Raw genomic sequence first — 18,641 nt, forward strand, 5'->3', positions numbered from 1 at the left:
TGCTGGCAGGGTCCAGGTGCGTCTTCCTCTCAAGTCCCCAGTGCTCCAGGTGCTGCTCCTCCCACCTCTCCCACCCCAGCCCCCACCCCGACCCCCACTCTAGCCTGTCCCCCCTTCACCTGACTGTGGCTGGCCACGGATGCTTCCTCCTCTTCTAGTTGGCAGGGCCTCCTCTTGAATCTCTGCTTGGCTTTCTCAGGTTCTCTCCCTGCTAAATCCTTCTCATGCCTTTCCTGGATTAGAAGCCCCAGGGCTTTGCCTCGGGGACCCCCAGGGAGTGGGGGTGGTGGGTAAGAGGAGGCCCCCTGAAGTAAGGTTCGGTGCCCCCCAATACCTCTTAAACTAGAACAGTCCTGTTTCCATTATAAACTTGGGTTCCTGAAATATTTTATTTAAAGAAAAAGAAGTTCTGCTGTTCGAAAATTATTATTCTTAGTAGAAAGGCTCTGGCTCTCTTTAGCTCTGTGACCTTGGGCAAGTCACTTTACCTCTCCGGGCCTCAGTTTCCTTTGTAAAATGGTAGTTGGGCTAGGGCAGTCTTTCCTAACCTTTCATGCTTCATGGAACACACAAACAAATGTATTTGTCATTTGAGGGTAAGGAGAAAAGGAAGATGGCAGCCTGCGTACTCTGTCCAGCCCCTCCCAGCCACCTAGGTACTAACTGGTCTGTAACCATCTGTAACTCAGCTTTGGCTCACCCACTGAAAAACTTAAGACCTGAAAATCTCCAGGGTTACTTCCAGCTCTGACCCCCAAGATCCTCTCCTGCAATCGTCTCAGATGGGGCAGCTGAGATAAGAAGTGGGGGGTGGGGGGGTGAACTGCAGGTGGTTCCAGCTCCAGGCAGCAGTCCTGGCCAGGTTTCAGGGCTGGGATCAGGGGTGGTGCCAGAGCCGTGGACACTTCCAGATCTTGCCTTGTCCTGGATACTGTAGGGATAGGTCTCCCCCTCCCTGGTCACTCCATACTCCAGGATCATGCTGGGGTGGGTGGGTATGTTCTGATTGTGATGTAAAAATTCATCCTGGAAAAATAAATTTGGTGCAAATTCTACCCTGGGGCCCCCCCCCCCTGGGGTGGGGGTGGGGGGTGGAGAATGGTGGGTAATGTGGCACAGGGACTGCCAGCCTGGGGTTCTTTCCTGGGGGTCTCTGAGTGGGTACATGAGGCGAGCCGCACCCCTACGTGTCTCTGTGGGGGGCTTCAGGACAACACGTAGACCTCCAGCAGGCTGGAGACAGCATGCATACGGTAGAAGATGCCGAAGGGCAGGCAGATATTGACGATGGCTGCCCAGAGCGAGTAGCCATAGAAGTCCACCTCCACAGTGTTGCTGAAGTGAGGGCGGGCTCCGAAGGCAGGCATGATCCACAGCTGTGGGGAGACAGGGGCGCGTCAGGACCGGGCCGGGACTGGCCACTTGCAGGTCATTGCTGTGGGCTTTGCTGGGGGGGTGAGAAGATGGGGGCGTCCCAGCCCTCTGGGGTGGTGAGTGGGGAACCTCAGAATCTAGGACAGGGTTTGGCATTCACTAAGGAGCTCAGAAAATGTGCCAAACTGAACTCGCCCACCCCCAGGCTAAGGTTCCCCCTGCAATCACTTCTTCTACCCTGTTATTATGGCTCATTTGTCAGATGGGGAGGAGCGGAAGATAGATGATGTGAGAATTTGGTACAAACGGCTAAATCAGCAGCTCTCCAGGAGAGAGGTGTGCAGGGTGGTGGTAGAATCAGACAGGCAAATCAGGGCAGGGGTGTCGGGATCCAGCCAGAAGTGTACCCCACCACCACCCTCTATAAGCTCTGTTCTCCAGCTCCGCTCCTTTCCCAGGTCTCGGAGGATGTTAATGATGGAATCCTGCTTCATCTCTGGCTGGAGCTCAGACGGTTCAGGTGTGGGGTATGAGGCAAAGAACAATGGCTTCTAGGCCAGCCCCACCCTCCCCAACCCCAGTTAACTGTGTCCTTGGGCACACACGGCTCCTTTCTGAGCCTGTTTCTGTCCTATGAAATGGAGTTGGAGATGATGCTCCTAGAGGTGACCCAGGAACAGATACCTGGAGCAAAAACATCCTCCCACAAGGTGGCTCCCAGCCTGCAGGAGGGGCTCTGGGTGGGGGTTGGGGTGGGGGAGGTGAGGGTGGGGCCAGGCTGGGGACAGGCTCCCAAGCTGGCCCAAGATATAAGGAGGTCAGAGATTGATGATCACTTTTTTTTTTTTTTTAAAGATTACCTGCAGGTTGGGCAATATTCACAGTGGGAACACACTAAGAATGCACCCAAGTAAGGGCTGTTGGTGTATTTTACGTAGCGTGCACTGGGCTGGAATCACTCTGGAGACGTGCTCTACATTGGGATAGACCCACATTAAGGGTGTTTGTTTGTATATTAGGGATATTTTTCTGTTGGAGGTTATAGCTGAAAGGGGCCATTTTTATATTGAGTGAAACTTCAGTAGAGCTGTGTTCTTTATTTGGGATGTACTCACATGGGTCCATGATTACATATTAGACATTTCTCCCCTGAGGATTTTATCTACAGTTGAGCGTTTCTCTATTGGGTTGTAGCCACATGAGGGGTATTCCTTTACTGGGGTGCGTGTCTTCATGGGGAGTGTGTCTGTCCTGGGGCGAAGTCTGTTGCTAACATACTGAATTTCTCTTAGTAAGCGGTTCTGCTGAATTAGAAGGGAGGGGGCGCTGTTGTGAACGCCCCCTTCCAGGCCAGCCCACTGCAGCACTCTGCTAAGAGTGCTCACACTTATGCTGGTCTCTGCTACTTCCTGATGCTGCTCCAATTATTCTGAGAAGCAGGCTGGTCACAAGTTCCCAGGAGCAGTCACACCTTCCACCTAGGGGCAAGGGCACCCTCCTTCTACCTCACTTCACAGCTCCCTCTCACTTCCGCCCAGCCCCCATGTCAGCATTCCCTGGGACCCCTCCGGTTCCATCTGCAGCCTAGATGCCAGAAGGCTGGGATTTCATTCTTTCTCTGTGCCCTGAGATGCTGTTTGCCCAGGGGCTGCATTTGACCCTCTCTGAACCTGCTTCTCTCCTGGAGAGCTGTAGGCTTCTCAAGTGGCCTGGGGGCAAGACAGAGAAGGCCAAGTGACTAAACCTGAAAGAGCATCCTGGCTTGGCCTTCTCTTCCCCTCAGGCCATTCCCATCTCTGCCCCCCGCCCCCCCCGCCCCCCCGCAACCCCCAGTTACTTACAATGACATTGCAGAGCAGGAGAAACAGAGAAATGTCCTTCAGGCACCGGCGTCTCCAGTGGCCCCTGGGGGCCAAGATGATAGCCATTGTTTCCTGAGGGCCCACTGGGTTGGTGCCAACCAGCCTGGGAGTGGGTGGGCAGGCAGGCAAGGTGTGGAGGGCATCCAGGTTGGCAAAGGTAAGGCCATGGCAGGACTCTTTGGGGGTGGTATCATGAGGTTCAGCCCCGGGTGGTCCCCGGTGGAGGCTCTCGATGATGAACACATTCTGGAAGGTGTGCTGGGCGATCATGAGCAGAGCGTGGGCTAGGTTGAGCCCCCCCAGTAGGTCCCTGGGTGTGCCCACCACCACGGCTACGAGAGAGTAGTAGGAGATAGCATACTGGCCCAGGGCAGCACCCACCAGCAGTGCCACATCCAGGGTTCGAGTGGGGTTCTTATGGTGATCCATGGCCCGGCGATCAAAACGGTAGATGATTGAGCCGCTCAGGCTGACCAAGGTCATAAGCCCCAGACAGATGATGTTGAAGCTGTAGTAGATGACCAGGGCCTGCTGGGTGCGGCCCCCCTCCCCACTCACTTGGACCTCATAGATGATGAAGACGGCCAGCCCCACCACAAAGAGCATCAGGCCCAGGATCGGGCCAGCGAAAAGGGTCTCCCGGAAGAGGCTGACCCGGGACGGCGTGTGGCCGTGGCCGTGGCCGTGGCCATGTGTGGAGGAGGCCAGCAGCCTGCCCACATTCTTCCACATGACATACAGCATGGTGGAAGCAAACAGGCTATACTCAATGTTGAAGGGATACAGGTAGAAGTAGCCCTGCTGGAAGATCTGGCAGATGGCTGTGTTGCAGGAACAGTCTCCTCCCACCGAGCTGCCCGCTCGCTCTGCTGTGGGGAGAGAGGCAGAGAGCTGGACCTCCCTCCCACCTTCCTGGAGAAGAACCTCACCTCTCGACTGTGACTTTTGTTAGGGTGGAATCACTGTCTGCCATATTCACCACCATGTCCCGAAATGCCTACCCAGGGCCCGGCGCGCATTCATTCCACAAGTATTTACTGAGCACCTGCTATGTGCCAGAGGCTGGGACACATCAGGAAACAGCCAGTGCTCAGTAAACAAAAATCGGAACTGCAGATTCTGACCACTTCATCCCATTCTGTTCCTGCAGGCAGACATTTCCAATCCTTCCCAACCAGTAACCACCCCTGGCTTCCCAAGATAGGCAAAGTTCCTGATAGATGGTGCCCCTCTTGGGAACCCCGAGAGTTCACGCTTCCTCACAGCTCTCCCTGGCATCTGACTCAGTCCAGAATGTGAACTGCTTTGGCCAGGTGTCTCCTGTGACCCCGCCCCCATCATTTTGGATTGCAACACACCTATAGGAATTTTGTCCTGTGTCCAGAGTGCGCTTTATAGAATGCCTTGGATCTTGGCAAACATCTCTTTGGATCCCCAGAACTATTTCCACTGGTTTTGCAGATGCAGAAACTGAGGCTCACTGAGGTAAAGTGGCTTGCAATGGCAGATCTATTGACCAGGCTCACAACCCCAGGGCAGGTACCTTCTTAGTACGCCTCTCGGCACCCCAGGGCCCCAGCATGTTAAGTTGGCCACCTCTCCAGGTTGTTTTTTTTGGTTTTGTTTTGTTTTAGAGAGAGAGAGAGAGAGAGCATGCGTGTGCGCAGGGGGAGAGGCAGAGGGAGAGGAAGAGAGAATCTTAAGCAGGCTCCACGTCCACCCAGCTCAGAGCCCAATGCAGGGCTCAATCTCATGACCCTGAGATCATGACCTGAGCCAAAATCAAGAGTCCAACACTTAACCGACTGAGCCACCCAGGCACCCCCTCCGGGTTGGTTTTAACCATCCTCAGGAACCCTCTGTATGTGCAACGTGGCCCTTTATCAGTCCTGCTGGGCTGGGGTCTCCTGCTCCATGCTTTCTGTTCCTGGACCCTTCCATACTGGGAGTGTGTGTGTCTTCAGGCAAAATCCAGATGGACTTAGTCATCTAATCTGGTCCTGGTTAGTTGGGGGGGCCCTACAGAAGTCCAGAGAACTAGGACCAGGGGGCCTGTGGATCCTATTCTTCTTCAGTATAGGAGAGTGGTTCAGAGCAAAGACGGATCTCAACAGTAGTTGTCCCAATTTCAAGCTCTATTTAACCTTTTATGCCTTAGTTTCTCATCTCGGGGCTCAACTGATTAAGCCTCTGACTCTTGATTTCGGATCAGGTCATGATCTCAGGGTTGTGAGATCAAGCCCTGCGTCAGGCTCTGGGCTCAGTGAGGACTCTGCTTAAGATTCTCTTCCTCCCTCTGCGCCCCCTCCCCTCTCCTGCTCTCTCTCTCTTTCTCTTAAAAAAAAAAAAATAGTACCCATCTCATTGGGAAGTTGTGAGGGTTAAGTAAGGTAGAGTGTTTAGGACACTTAGCATAGCACCTGACACATGGAGCTCAGTAAATTGTCAATATTGTCATTGTGATGATTATTTCTACCTTCTCCTTGACAGACTCTGTCCCATGCTTCCCCCATTGAGCTATTCTGCCTCCCTTTTCTGCCCTTCACTTTGATCACCCTCACCCTTTCATTCTGGAGCGCAAATCCCTTCTTTGGTGGGTTGGAGACCTGAACAGTGAGGCCAAGGCTGCATCCTCCAGAAAGAGAAGATGCCCCTGACACCCTCCTTCTGGTGTCACCTACATCTATACTTCTTCAGAGGCAGAGCCTGGGGCAGGAGGAGGCTCTCCTCTCTCGTGAGGGGAAGGGAGACAAGCACCCCACCCAGGCTAAGGCCTGGAAGTCCCTGGCCCAGGTTTAATCTGGAGTGGACACTCACGGTCAGGAGTGAGGCGAAGGTGGCTAGCGTTGCTGTGGGAACTATCATAGGAGTGGGTCTGGTGCACGGACTCGTCCACTACGGCTGCCATCCAGATGGCCAGGTTGGTGGTGAGGGTGAACATGAGACCACACCTGTTGGGGGAGGGGGAGCAAAGAGGCCAGTGAGATGCTGGCCCATCGTGGGTCCCTGGGGAGATAGAAAGCTGGGGAGCTATGCTGGGAGATGATGTTGGGAAGCAAGAAAACAGTCAGGCCCCTGTGTGAATAGAGAGGCTGAGTTTGGAAAGAACACTTAGTCTGGCCAGGATGCCACCCAAGAGAGGGCCAGGGGGTGTCCAGGGGCTCAGACCACTGCTGCTCCCTCTCCTAGAGGAAAGCACATTTAGTGCACTATATAACCCATGCACCAAAACACACAGGTATGAGTTGTAGGCACACACATACACACAACCCAGCACAGAGTGGTGGATCAGGCTAACAGAGCAAAGGGGCCTTGGCTGAAACCCCACGCAGGGTGCAGAAAGAGGCCCCAGGCCCCAGGTTGGAAAGCTCATCCCCAGCGGGGCATGGATGTTGAGCTGTGGAGCCAGCACTCACCGGGTCAGATCCAGATGGACGTGAATGCAGTCTTTAGAGGAGACCCAGAGAAAGTAAGTCTGTGTTGGGAGAGAGTGGGGGAGGTCATTCACTCTGCAGACAGACTAAACTCTGGAGTGCCTATGTCCAAACCCAGCAGTATGTTCCCTCCACCTCAAGAGCCCCCATACTAACCTACCAAGTTTATTTTAGCTTTACAAAATGAGTCAGGAGCTTTCTCTCTTTCTCTGGAACAATTTGTATAAAAGAGTTCTCTGTTCTTTCAGAGTTTGCAAAATGTTACCTGTAAACTCTCGGTGTTTTGTTTTGTTTTGTTTTGTCTTCAGGTAGAGATTTTACTGTCTAGTTACTTTTTCCTGGGAGCGAGGCCAGCCTGAGGCTGGTGTCTTGTCCAAAGTAGAGAGAATCTCTGGTGCCTTCTCGCCTTCCTTTGGCAACATCCCCTGCCCCAACCCCATCCTTTCTTGTCCTGCAATCCTCCCTGGTTGCCAACAAATCCTTGTCGGGGTATTTGTTGATGTTGGTGTCTGTATTTTCATTTTACCTGAGTATCCTTCAAATCCATAAACTGAAAAAGGGTAAAACTATTATAGGTACTGAAGTCATAAATGTGTTGAATTGTGGAAATCTGCACAGCAGGGGTGATGTTTCAGGAGAGGGAACCCTACATGTAGTCATTCTGGTCATGGTGCAGGGATGAGATCTGTTGTGGTCCCATGTAAGACCAGTCCTGCCTCAGCTCAATCAGAAGATCTTTCAGCATTTTATGTATGCAACAAATAAAACTATATACACTTGAACTTGTTTGAAAAATCCCAGGTACAGGATACCTATTTCCTGAACAAATATAGAACATATGGGCTGTAGCTGAGGCCAAACCGGCCATGCCCACAGCAGGACCCTGGGCTGAGATTGGTGCCCTCTATAGGCACCTAGGGAGGGCGAGCCAGGTTCTAGGAAACATGGCAGCTGTCACAACTCAGACATCTTAGATGTTAATACTGGCACTGCTTGCGTTGAAATGAAATCACAGGGCACCTAAGTAGGAGCTCACATTTGGATATTACTTCATTATCAAGTGCTTCCAGGTGTATGGACTCATGGTGAGCCACGCTACAGTCCTATCCCCACCTTACTTGATTGCTCAGGGTAGAAGAGTAGACATCTCCTGACCTCATGCCAGGTGTTGGCTTCTTTCCACCACAGTCAAGAACACTCCTCCCACCCACCTGGACGATGACAAACACAGCCTGGGTGAGAGGGTGCAGGATCTTGATGGCTGACTGGCACTCAAAGAAACTGGAGTAGTAGCCAGTCTTGAAGACATCCATGACAAGAGTGCAGATCCCAAACAGCACCAGCCCACCTGGGAATGAGGGGTGGGGGATGGGTCAGAGAGGATGGTTTATAGATCTGAGGATGGTTTATAGATCTGAGGATGGATGGCTAGATGGGTGTTTGGTTGGATGGTTGGGTGGATGGATGAAGAGATGAATAGGGTAGGTGGGAGGATCAATGGACAGATGAATGGGGTGGGTGAGAGGATGGATAAATGGCTGGCTGGCTGGTTGTAAGGATGGATGGATGGATGGATGGATGGATGGATGGATGGATGGACGGACGGATGGATGGATGGATGGATAGATTGATGGATGGATGGATAGGTGGGTGGGTGAATGGATGGATTGAAAGATGAATGGGTGGATGGAGGATGGGTATAGGATTGAGTGGGTGGATGGATGGATGGATATCCTATTGAGCTCCTATCTCATTGGGGCTGCATGGATTGGGGGAAGAATGGCCCTAGGTGGGCTCTTTCAGTTGCAGCTGTCATCTGTTCTCTGCTCTCCATCAAAGGGCTCTCCCATGACCACTCCTTTTCAATCTTTAGGAAGAGCCAAGAAGTTCCCCTCCATCCCTCACTTCATTCTTCTTCCAAGACTATTTCCCTTCCTCTTCTCTTTCAACCGCAGCCCATCTCATCTTCAGCCACATCTGGTCCCCCAGGAATTTCTCAGCCCCCTACCTTGACACGCACTCCACAATTCCTCTGAGAGTCCCAGGCTCTGGCTCCTCTCCTGCCCCCTCCCCACCCCCCCCACCTCCCCTGGCACCTCGGAGCCAGATGGGGCCGGCGTGCGCGTCCTGATAGGGGACGGCGTCGGGGCAGCGCACGGTCCGGAGGAGGTAGAAGAGGATCCAGAGGGAGGCGAGCAGCATCATGGTAGTGAGCAGCGCGAACACGTCGGTGTCATACACCGCTACCTTGTTGAAGGCGCCGCCACTGATGAGCGTGCAGGCGAGAAGCAGCACGTTCACGGCCAGCAGCACGGACAGCAGACGGCCGCCCTTCTTCCACACCTCGCGGGAGCCTGCCCGCGGCGCCGCTGGCGGGCTCTCTTTGGGGCCCGGGGCCGACTCCTCGGACATGGCAGGGGCGACTGGGGGAGGTTGGACGGGTCACTGTGGAGGAGAAGCGGACAGGACCCTAGGTCAACCCCGAGGGCTCTCCTTCCCCCATCTTATCCCTGGATTTAGGAAATGAGAAGTTCCTCAACCAGAGGGTGGGGGCTGCGGGTGGTGGAGGAAGCGCTGGCGAAAGGGAAAAGAAAAGCCGACACTTCGGGTCCCTCGATCGATCGACGACTGAGGGAAGAAGAAGCGGCGGTAGCCCCGTCGGACCCCGTCCAACGTCCCCACTTCCCAGTCCGTCGACCGTCTAGTCCGGGCACCCACCTGGCTGGGCCGGGAGCCCGCGTTGAGCTGGGGGTCAGGGGACGGCGAGCGTCTCCTCTCTCCCACACCGGGCTGGACGGGCACTTTATACCGGCGAGGGCAGGGTGATTTACAGCCGCGGGAGCTCAGCTCCATAAATCTCTCAGTCCCCCTCACATGATCCATCTTTTCTCCGAGCTGAATTTAGGGAACAGAGAGCGGGAGCCAGATAAGGTAAGATTTATATTTACCCGTTAAGAGGCGCCCCCTCCCCCGCCGTCCCGTCACCTTGGCGCGGCCAGGCTTGGGCGCAGCCATGCACTGCGGCACCCAGAGGGCACCCCGCCCCCGGCGCCCACCGCGCCTTTGAGCCCCGCGGTCCCCGCCGTCCAGAGCCCCTAGTGCTGATGCTCAATAGACTCCCAAAGGCCCGCAGGCACCCCGACGTCCTTCCAGGCCCGGCGCACCCTATACCTTCCTGCTCCTCTGTTGCTGCCCCAAGATCGGGACCCCAGTGCCCCTTTCCCCGACACCCTCACAGTGATCGAAGTTCCTTCTTCCTCTATCCCTCCCCGCAGTCTTCGGCTCCGCTGGAAGCTGCGAAGTCGGGCTTGGGTAGGAAGTTCGCCTGCGGCGCGCGGAGTCCGCGTCCAGTCTTCTAGCGCCCCCTGCTGGACCGCGGCTCGCCGACCTCGCGCGGGCGAGGGGCAGCCAGGGCTGCCCGGTGCGCCTCGCTGTCTGGGCGTCAGTCCTCCTACTCGTCCTAGGCCCACGGTCCTAGGGATCCAGACTGCCCGCAGACACCCCTCCCCAGCCCTTGGCCCCTTCCTTCGACGGGTGGAGACATCGGGAACCGCAGAGCCGGGGATCCAGTGAGGACAGACCCCGTACTGTCCCCCAGACTGGGCCTCATGGGGCGGGGCGCTGCGGTCACCACTTTTGGAGCAAGGGCAGGGCCTCGCGTGTGTCACCCCTGTGCGCTCGGGAGCAGGGTGTTTAGGACCCAGGGGCAACCCGCGGGCGGCTCCCTGGGCAGCGGGGGATCCTCCCCCCACCCCACCCCCCGCCCTTCCCGGGGTGAGCGGCTCAGATGTCCGAGTAGCTGCGGCTGTGGCGCTCCGCAACCTCCGTCTGCGGCAGCGGGGGCTGGCGGCCCCGGCCCCTGCTCGGCCCCCTCCCCCAACCCCATGCCTCAGCCCTAACTCCGCCGCCCCTCCCCCGCGGGGGGCATTTCCCCGCGCGCCCTGCCCACCCGGTTCAAGTCAGGCACCATGAACGACCAGTACCACCGGGCGGCCCGGGACGGCTACCTGGAGCTCCTCAAAGAGGCCACCAGGAAGGAGCTGAACGCCCCGGATGAGGATGGCATGACTCCCACCCTCTGGGCTGCCTACCATGGCAACCTGGAGTCGCTGCGTCTCATCGTGAGCCGAGGGTGAGTACCCACCCTGTCCCTGCCTAAGCCCCCCAGTGGAGGGCAAAGAGAGTGTTCAGGCCGCTCCGGTCCCCTGAGACACACTCCCCAAGACTCCAGGGTATCTTCCCCCTCTCTCCTCTGAGCTGCCCTCTTCTCTATGGGACTGACCCTAAGGTGGGACCCTGGAGCCTGGCAGTTGTGGGAGGGGGACACAACTCGAGGCATGTGACATCTGTGACCTGGATGTGGGGCTAGGAAGAGAGGGACTGGATTTGGGGAACCATGATTATAGGAGGGGCTGCAGAGTGAGGGGAAGGTGGGAGAGGTCTCCCGGGCCGGGGGGGGGGGGGGCGGCACCTGGAAGCAAGAGTGGGGAGGGAAGAGAAGGGGCACAGGCCTCTCGAGGAGAGGCTCCTTAGCGCCCACTCCCCAGCCTGCGGTCTGAGGGATGCTGATCTCCCCGCAGGCTAGGGCTCTCCCAGCTCTCTCCCAGCTCATTCTTGGAATTTATGGGCACTGTCCCCGACACCAAATGTCAGTGGGTGCAGCCGCCTCATTAACTCCCTCTGTGCCCCTCCCCCAAAGCAGGCTCACTCTGCCTCCTTTCGGAGTTGTCTGGGGGGAGGAGTGGGCCTAGAGTCCAGGTGTCAGGGCCAGGGAAGGGATTTGAATGTAGCAATGAAGGAATTCAGGGTCCAGGGCCGCTGATGTGGGCTCCCGGGGCTGAATGACACTGTGGACAACTTCGCCAGCCTCCACAGTTTTATACAGAGAGGTCACTGGTTGAACTGGACACCTGGGCAGCTGGACAGGGAAAAGGAGTGGAAGACATGCCCCAGGAGGGTTCACAGGAACATCGTAGGCCCTGGGAAATCACGGTGGAGGGAAAGGGGCCCAGCTGGCCCTGGTGCCAGATGCTGGCCTGTGGCCTGAACATGTGGTGGGTGGGGAACGCCCTTACCCTCCCTCTGAGGCTGCTCCTCAAGCCAGCAGCAGGTGGGAGCAGCCCCTGAAACCAGGCTGCTGAGCCACATTCTGAGAAGCCCAGGCTGGCCCCTTCCCACACCAAGAGCACGCAGTGATCCTGCCATCCTGCCCCCCATCAGAGAGGGCCATGGGAAGAAGGGAGAAGAGTGCCTTCCTGGTGCACCAAATCCCCCAACTCATACAGAGAGCTAGGGTTGGTGATGGATGGGGTGTGGGCCAGATGCCAAACAGCTCCTTGCCACATTGTCCTGGAAAACTTGGCGACCAGTAGGGGAAGTGAGGAGGGGGTTGTGGGGGGAGCTGTTGAGACAAGGGGGTGATTCTTCCTCCAGCCCTGTGCGGTGGCCTCGTGGCCTCATTAGTGTGAGGCAGAGGTGCTGGGCCAGGCCCCTGTGGGAGGGGAGAGCTTGGAGGAGCCAGCCAGAGCATGCCCAAGGGGGTACAATCTGGTGTGGAGGGTGTTGGAGGGTGCTGGGTGGGTCCCCCGGGGCAGGCACATGCCAACCTGCCTGACAAAGCTCCCAAAGATGGGGCAGCCCTGGGGAAGGGAGCGCCGCTGGGCCCAGGTTGCCAGCTTGCCTCCTCCTCCGCTTTGGTCCTGGCTGCCCCCACGCTCCCCTCCCAGCGCAGGCCAAGACCCAACACCTCCTCTCACACGCAGCCTTGCCAGGCCTGGCCCTGCTCCCTGCAGACGTGGCCTTGCCTGCCGACACGCAGGCACACACCCTCACACACACTCACCCAGGGCTCAGGCTCCGCACCCACCACTCTCTTGTGTCCTCTTTTAGGGTGACCCCTGCACCCACAGCCACACGCTCCACCACGCCTGCCTAGAGACCCAGACTCGGCCCTGGCCCACCACCTCTCTGGGCCAGCTCCCCGCTGGGCTCCATGAATAATTCACTCCTTTCTCTCTGGGCATCAAATATTTATCCCCTGAGATTCCCAGCCATCAGTTCTCTTGGGGAAGGCCCCGCCCTGGCCCCGCCTTTTCTGTCGCCCCACCCCCTGCAGGTCTGGGGCCATTTCCGCCTCCGCCCCCTCGCCCCCTCCCCAGGTCCGTCTGGCATCTTCTGGAGTCGGAGGAGACGTCTCAGGCCCTCGGGTCCCGCCGGTGTGCCCGTGGGGCAGCACCTGCAGCCAGTGCCGTCTGCCCAGCCGAAATTGTATTGGCTCATCACCCCTCCTTGCGTGTCCTCCCTGCAGGGGTGACCCAGACAAGTGCGACATCTGGGGCAACACGCCCCTGCACCTGGCAGCTTCCAATGGCCACCTGCACTGCCTCTCCTTCCTGGTGTCCTTCGGGGCCAACATCTGGTGCCTGGACAACGACTACCACACGCCGCTGGACATGGCCGCCATGAAGGGCCACATGGAGTGCGTGCGCTACCTGGACTCCATCGCGGCCAAGCAGAGCAGCCTCAACCCCAAGCTGGTGGGCAAGCTGAAGGACAAGGCCTTCCGAGAGGCGGAGCGGCGCATCCGCGAGTGCGCCAAGATGCAGCGCAAGCACCACGAGCGCATGGAGCGGCGCTACCGCCGCGAGCTGGCCGAGCGCTCGGACGCGCTCAGCTTCTCCAGCCTCACGTCCAGCACCCTGAGTCGCCGGCTGCAGCACCTGGCGCTGGGCAGCCACCTGCCCTACTCGCAGGCCACGCTGCACGGCACGGCCAGGGGCAAGGCCAAGATCCAGCGGAAGCTGGAGCGGCGCAAGCAGGGCGGCGAGGGCACCTTCAAGATCTCCGAGGACGGCCGCAAGAGCGTGCGCTCGCTCTCGGGCCTGCAGCTGGGCAGCGACGTGATGTTCGTGCGCCAGGGCACCTACGCCAACCCCAAGGAGTGGGGCCGCTCCCCGCTCCGGGACATGTTCCTCTCGGACGAGGACAGCGTCTCCCGTGCCACGCTGGCGGCCGAGCCAGCCCACTCGGAGGTCAGCACCGACTCAGGCCACGACTCCCTGTTTACCCGCCCCGGCCTGGGCACCATGGTGTTCCGCAGGAACTACTTGAGCAGCGGGCTGCTCGGGCTGGGCCGCGAGGACGGGGCGCTGGACGGCGGCGGCGCCCCGCGAGGCCGGCCGCAGAACTCCCCCAGCCTGGACGACGACAGCCTGGGCAGTGCCAGCAGCCTGCAGGACCGCAGCTGCGGGAAGGAGCTGCCCTGGGACGAGCTGGACTTGGGACTGGATGAGGACCTGGAGCCGGAGACGAGCCCGCTGGAGGCCTTCCTGGCTTCCCTGCACATGGAGGACTTCGCCTCCCTCCTGCGGCAGGAGAAGATTGACCTCGAGGCCCTGATGCTGTGCTCCGACCTTGACCTCCGCAGCATCAGCGTCCCCCTGGGGCCCCGCAAGAAGCTTCTGGGGGCCGTGAGGAGGAGGAGGCGGGCGCTGGAGCGCCCACCCGCCCTGGAGGACACTGAGTTGTGAGTGCCCCGAGCCTTGGGGGGATGGGGAGATAGGGGTCTGGAAAGCCTTCCGGAGCCATGGGGGGAGGATCTGCCTTTTAAGAAGTGTGTGTGTGTGTGTGTGTGTGTGTGTGTGTGTGTGTGTGTGTGTGTGTGTAGGGGGGAATTCTGTATTTCGTAATATCTAAGCCCCCATCAATAACAAGAGGTCCCGCTTAATTTGTTTACCCCCAATTCTGAAAAAGAAGCTGCCAATTTAATGAGGACAGGAGGCCTTCTTATCATAGCTAATGTAAAATAAAATGCACCTCAATTTTGGAGATATCAAAATGCCCCCAAATGGGTGTCTCAGTGTGGAGAGTGCCATACAATAGAGTAGTCACAGACAGGACGCCGTGAGCCCTCCCATCTCCTGGGTGCTAGAGATGCCCCTGTTCGTGCCCTCTTACTGAGTCCTCCCCAGCTTCCATATGCAGGGGCTATATCATCCCCATTTTCCAGGAGAGCAAGTGGAGGCTCAGAGGGTTCCAGCCGCTCACCCCAAGGTCCTGCTGCTGCTTGGTGCAGAGCCTGGGGCTTGATCCCTGGTCTGTGAGGCTCCAGAGCCTGCTGACTCCCATGGGAGGACAGTTGTTACATTCAGAAGCAGTCAGGAGGAGCCCAAGTCTGCTACCGCACTGGTGGCCTGGCCCTGCCCCGACCCCTTTCTCGTGGCGTCCCACCAGCCCAGCAAATGCTGCCGCCTCCTTTTGGTGTCTATGACCTTTACCCTGCATGGCTGGGCAGGGGTGGGTGTGGGGAGGCAGTCTGGTTTAGGGTTCAGGGGATGGGGAGGACAACCCCTGGCCAGTGGCCCCATCCCTGACCATTAGCCTGTCAGGGTTAGTTGTTCAAAAGGCTGGTCTTGGTTTAAAATGATGTCTTGAAGGCGCTTACCTGAAGTCTGTTTCTGTGTCTTTCTCTACAGATAACAGAGCGCTCCTCTCTCCAGACCAAAATGAATTGCAAGTTGCCACAACCCACCGTGGGGCCATGAGGTCCTCACAGTCGCCAGCCCTGAAGCCCCCCCACCCCTCCCCGGGAGCAAAGACCATGTGGGTCATCTCCTTTGAAAGCCTGTCCACACTCCACAGCAGAGGTGTAGCCTGGAGGTACCAGCAAGGGGTCCTGGAGCCCTTGAGCCACATCCATCTGAATGGCCCCCAAGGACTTGTGGATTCGTGGGAAGCCAGCCCCAGAGGAAGGGCGGGGGACCCCTGGGGCCCCAGGGAATAGATGACAGGCTCATTAGAGCTGAATGGGAGCGCGAGGGGCGGGCATGGCCAGTCCCCGGGGCCATTGTCTCTCCCCACCCCTCCTCCGAGGGTCCTGCTGTTGTGCTCAGGCTGGAGACTTGCTCACTTCCTACATTTTTGTGAAGGGAAGAGTTTGGGCTGCCTCCCCTCCCCCCATACACCCTAGAGAGGAGGTTTCTGGCTAGACTCTTCAGCCAAATGTCCTGACTTTAATCCCCACCCTGTCCCAAGCACAGCCAGCCCCCTTCTCCTTCACCTACTGGCCATGCTGGGGAGGTGGAGTGCCAGGCTGGGGTGGGGGGCGGTGGTGACTGGCACCCTTACCAGCTCACCTTGTGGTGGGGCCCAGCCTGATTCTGCCCTCTTCACAATGCCCTCCTCCACCCTGCCTCCAGCCCGGTCCCTCCAGGTACCCCAGAGGGTCAGGGCAATAGATGCAAGGTGCTAGAGCAATGAGCTGCAGTATTATGGCCCCTCGGCCTGGTGGGCATGCTCTGGGCTGGAGAAAGGCAGCGGCCAACTGCCTCAGCATCTCCCAGGCCAGAGACAGGCAGAGCCTGGGCATGGCTGGGGGGGTCTAGCCTCTTTGTGGGCCAGTCGTGCGATATGGACAGTGGAAGAACCTGAGGACGTGGATAATCTAAGCTGCTGACTGTCCCCGGGTCCCCAGGGCTCTGTGCATGTGTGTCGGTATTGAGGGCTGGTTGGTGGATTTGCCTCCAGGTGTGGAGGCGGCCGGGCAGCTGCACGGTTCTGCGGGGGTAGTGCACCAGCGAGAGCTCAGCACGCGTCCCTGCTCTGTGAGGGTGGTGAGCTCAGGGGAAAGGCCAGCCCCGGGGGGCCCTCAGACATGTGTCCTGAGGCATGTGTCCTCGGTTTTCCAATCAGCCTGAGGTCACGGCGGTGGGAGAGCTACTCAGGGGTGCTCTCACACGTGTGTGCGTGTGCACCCCCCACACATGTGTGCCCTTCCTGCTCTGTCAGCAGCGGACCCCTGTCCCTGACCCTCAGCTTGGGAAGCGGCTCCCACCGGGAGCACTGCCACAGCCCCCATCTCTTTCCTGGGCCCCCTTGGCTGGGTCAGGGGACTAGAGAGTCCCCAGAAAATGCCACGGGACTCCCTCTGGGGCGTCTGTGTCTGTGCCCAGAGTGGGGGCCATGGTGGAGGTGGTTTCTGTTCCCACGTGCGGGCTTGGCCGCCTGCCACTGCCACCCTGAGCCCACCCCAGTCGTTTTCCCTGTTCTCTGGGCCTGGGGCCACCCCCAAGTGCCGACTCGACTTTCTCAGAGCCCCAGGTGCTGCCCTTTCTCTTCTGTCCCCTGTCTGTGTCCTGCCTCAGGCTCCTCCCGGTTCTCCCAGTGCGGGGTGGGGCAGCCTCTGGGGTTCCCACTGCCCTACAAAGTACCCCTCCCGCAGGCTCATTATAACTTTTGTAGAGAATGTTCTGTATCATTGTCACACCTGTGTCTCATTCTTTAATCACCTGGGGGTGGGAGAGGGAGAAGGTCTTTTTGTACCTAAGAGGGCTTGGTCCTCATGGACCCCCTGGAGGAGATCGAGGGAGGGATGGTTGGGCATGCCCCCCTCACGCAGCCCTGCAGGGCCTTCCCTCATCCCTGGGCCTTCACCCTGCTCTTTCTCGGCCCAGAATTTGGAGCTGATGGAGAGGGAGCGTTCAGAAGAACCGGGCCAGGAGAGCCAGAAGCTGAGTGAGGAGGATCTGGGCTCCAACCCTGTTCCCAGGTCCTGCAGCTGCTGAGGGCAGGGGGACACTTTCTCCCTTCCCACCGGGGCCTGCCTGGCCTTCTCCAGACATGGGCAGAAACTGTACCCAGGGAGGCTGCCACCCACCTCCCAGGCCCCATGAGCCCTCATCTCAAGGCCCCCGCCCATCCTGGGAGGCCACCAGTGTGGTCCCCATTTCCCCTCACCACCCCAGGCAGCTCTTGGGGCAGCCCTATTTAGAACCCTCCTTTCTCCCCGGGAGGTAAGGCTTCCCCTTAAGCTGGAGGACAATGGCCTCTGTTTGCTCAACCAAGGGCCCCCTGAGTCATTTTATTTCATTCCCTAAGGATGCTGGGTCAAGTGCTTCTGCTAAAGGGAGTTCGAGACCCCTCCCTCCCTCCAGCATCAATCAGAAAGGTCCAGGGGATGTCCCAGCAGAAAGGTTGCTTAGCAACCCTCTGGGGTTCTAGGTCATCTCCCTCCACTTTACAGATGGGAAAACTGAGACCTACCGCGGGAAGATCCGGACCCAGAACACAGGCCTCCTGACTGCTGGTACACTTTCCTCACCCCCAGGCTGAGAAGGGGCCAGAATTCTGTCCTCGGATGCTCGACGGGGTTGTCCACCCTGCGACCCCTACTGGCCATTCTGGTCACTGCACCTACCTCAGGAAAGACCCACCAGTCCTGGCGCCGCGGTTCCAGGGGAAGGACATGGGGGTGAGGACCCAATAACAAGACAGCGGATAGGAGGAGCTTCAGCGTAGAGGCAGAGACTAATCGGAAGCACTGGGGGCTGGGGTCTCCAGGGGTCAGTGTGGCCGGAGGGTGGAAGCCTGGGGCACAGGAGCAGGTGCAGCTGCAGGAAGTCTGAGGGGACTTTAAACACAGTGAAGGGAAGAATTTTACATGGTAGGGATTCAGCCTTCTCGACCCATTTCCCTTAAAATTGTGACTGAGCTTAGGGCAATTCTAAAGGTTTAGAGTGATCAATGGCTCTTCACCTTTAGGGATTAGAATCTGTAATAACATGGACACTTCCCCTGGAAAAATGCACATCAGACACACACACACACACACACACACACACACACACACACACACACACACACACACACACACACACACACACACACAATTCTGCTCGTTCCAGGCAGCTCCTGGAACTCCGAGGGGTCCAGGGATCCCATGTTAAGAAGCCTTAGTTCGACTGCTCTGAAGTTACGTCATAAATGGGATTACTAATTTGATGGAGACGGGGATGTCAGAATGAATCAGAGGCAAGAAGGGCCTCCGGGTATGTGGTGCAACCTCATTGTACAGATGAGGTAACTGAGGCCCAGAGGACAGGGGCTGGCAGGAGATAACAGAGCAGCCAAATGGGCATAGTGGCACTCGGTCTCATGATGCCTTCCATCTTGACCAGTCCCGGGCATCGTGACA

At 57.9% G+C, this 18,641-nt stretch overlaps 2 protein-coding genes across 3 annotated transcripts; one reads left to right on the forward strand and one right to left on the reverse strand.

Annotated features, from left to right (window-relative positions):
• Positions 1–1,205: 1,205 nt before the first annotated feature.
• Positions 1,206–9,082, reverse strand: OTOP2 (otopetrin 2). 2 transcript variants are annotated; one of them, XM_028112321.1, is made up of 6 exons: positions 8,767–9,082; positions 7,882–8,018; positions 6,653–6,711; positions 6,054–6,187; positions 3,216–4,102; positions 1,206–1,376 (listed from the first exon to the last, which is right to left on the reverse strand). In XM_028112321.1, exons 1-6 carry the CDS (start codon positions 9,080–9,082, stop codon positions 1,206–1,208), a joined length of 1,704 nt encoding a protein of 567 aa, XP_027968122.1. The 2 variants fall into 2 exon arrangements, with proteins under 2 accessions (XP_027968122.1, XP_087884281.1); XM_088028155.1 differs by having other exon boundaries at positions 3,216–4,105.
• A 1,556-nt stretch (positions 9,083–10,638) lies between these two features.
• Positions 10,639–14,199, forward strand: USH1G (USH1 protein network component sans). The gene is made up of 2 exons (XM_028112330.1): positions 10,639–10,802; positions 12,978–14,199. Exons 1-2 carry the CDS (start codon positions 10,639–10,641, stop codon positions 14,197–14,199), a joined length of 1,386 nt encoding a protein of 461 aa, XP_027968131.1.
• The last annotated feature ends 4,442 nt before the right edge of the window (positions 14,200–18,641 follow it).

Source organism: Eumetopias jubatus, unplaced genomic scaffold (genome assembly GCF_037043125.1).
Source record: "Eumetopias jubatus isolate StellerSeaLion01/CBP00866 unplaced genomic scaffold, mEumJub1_p1.0 scaffold_10, whole genome shotgun sequence".
Taxonomy (NCBI): domain Eukaryota; kingdom Metazoa; phylum Chordata; class Mammalia; order Carnivora; family Otariidae; genus Eumetopias; species Eumetopias jubatus.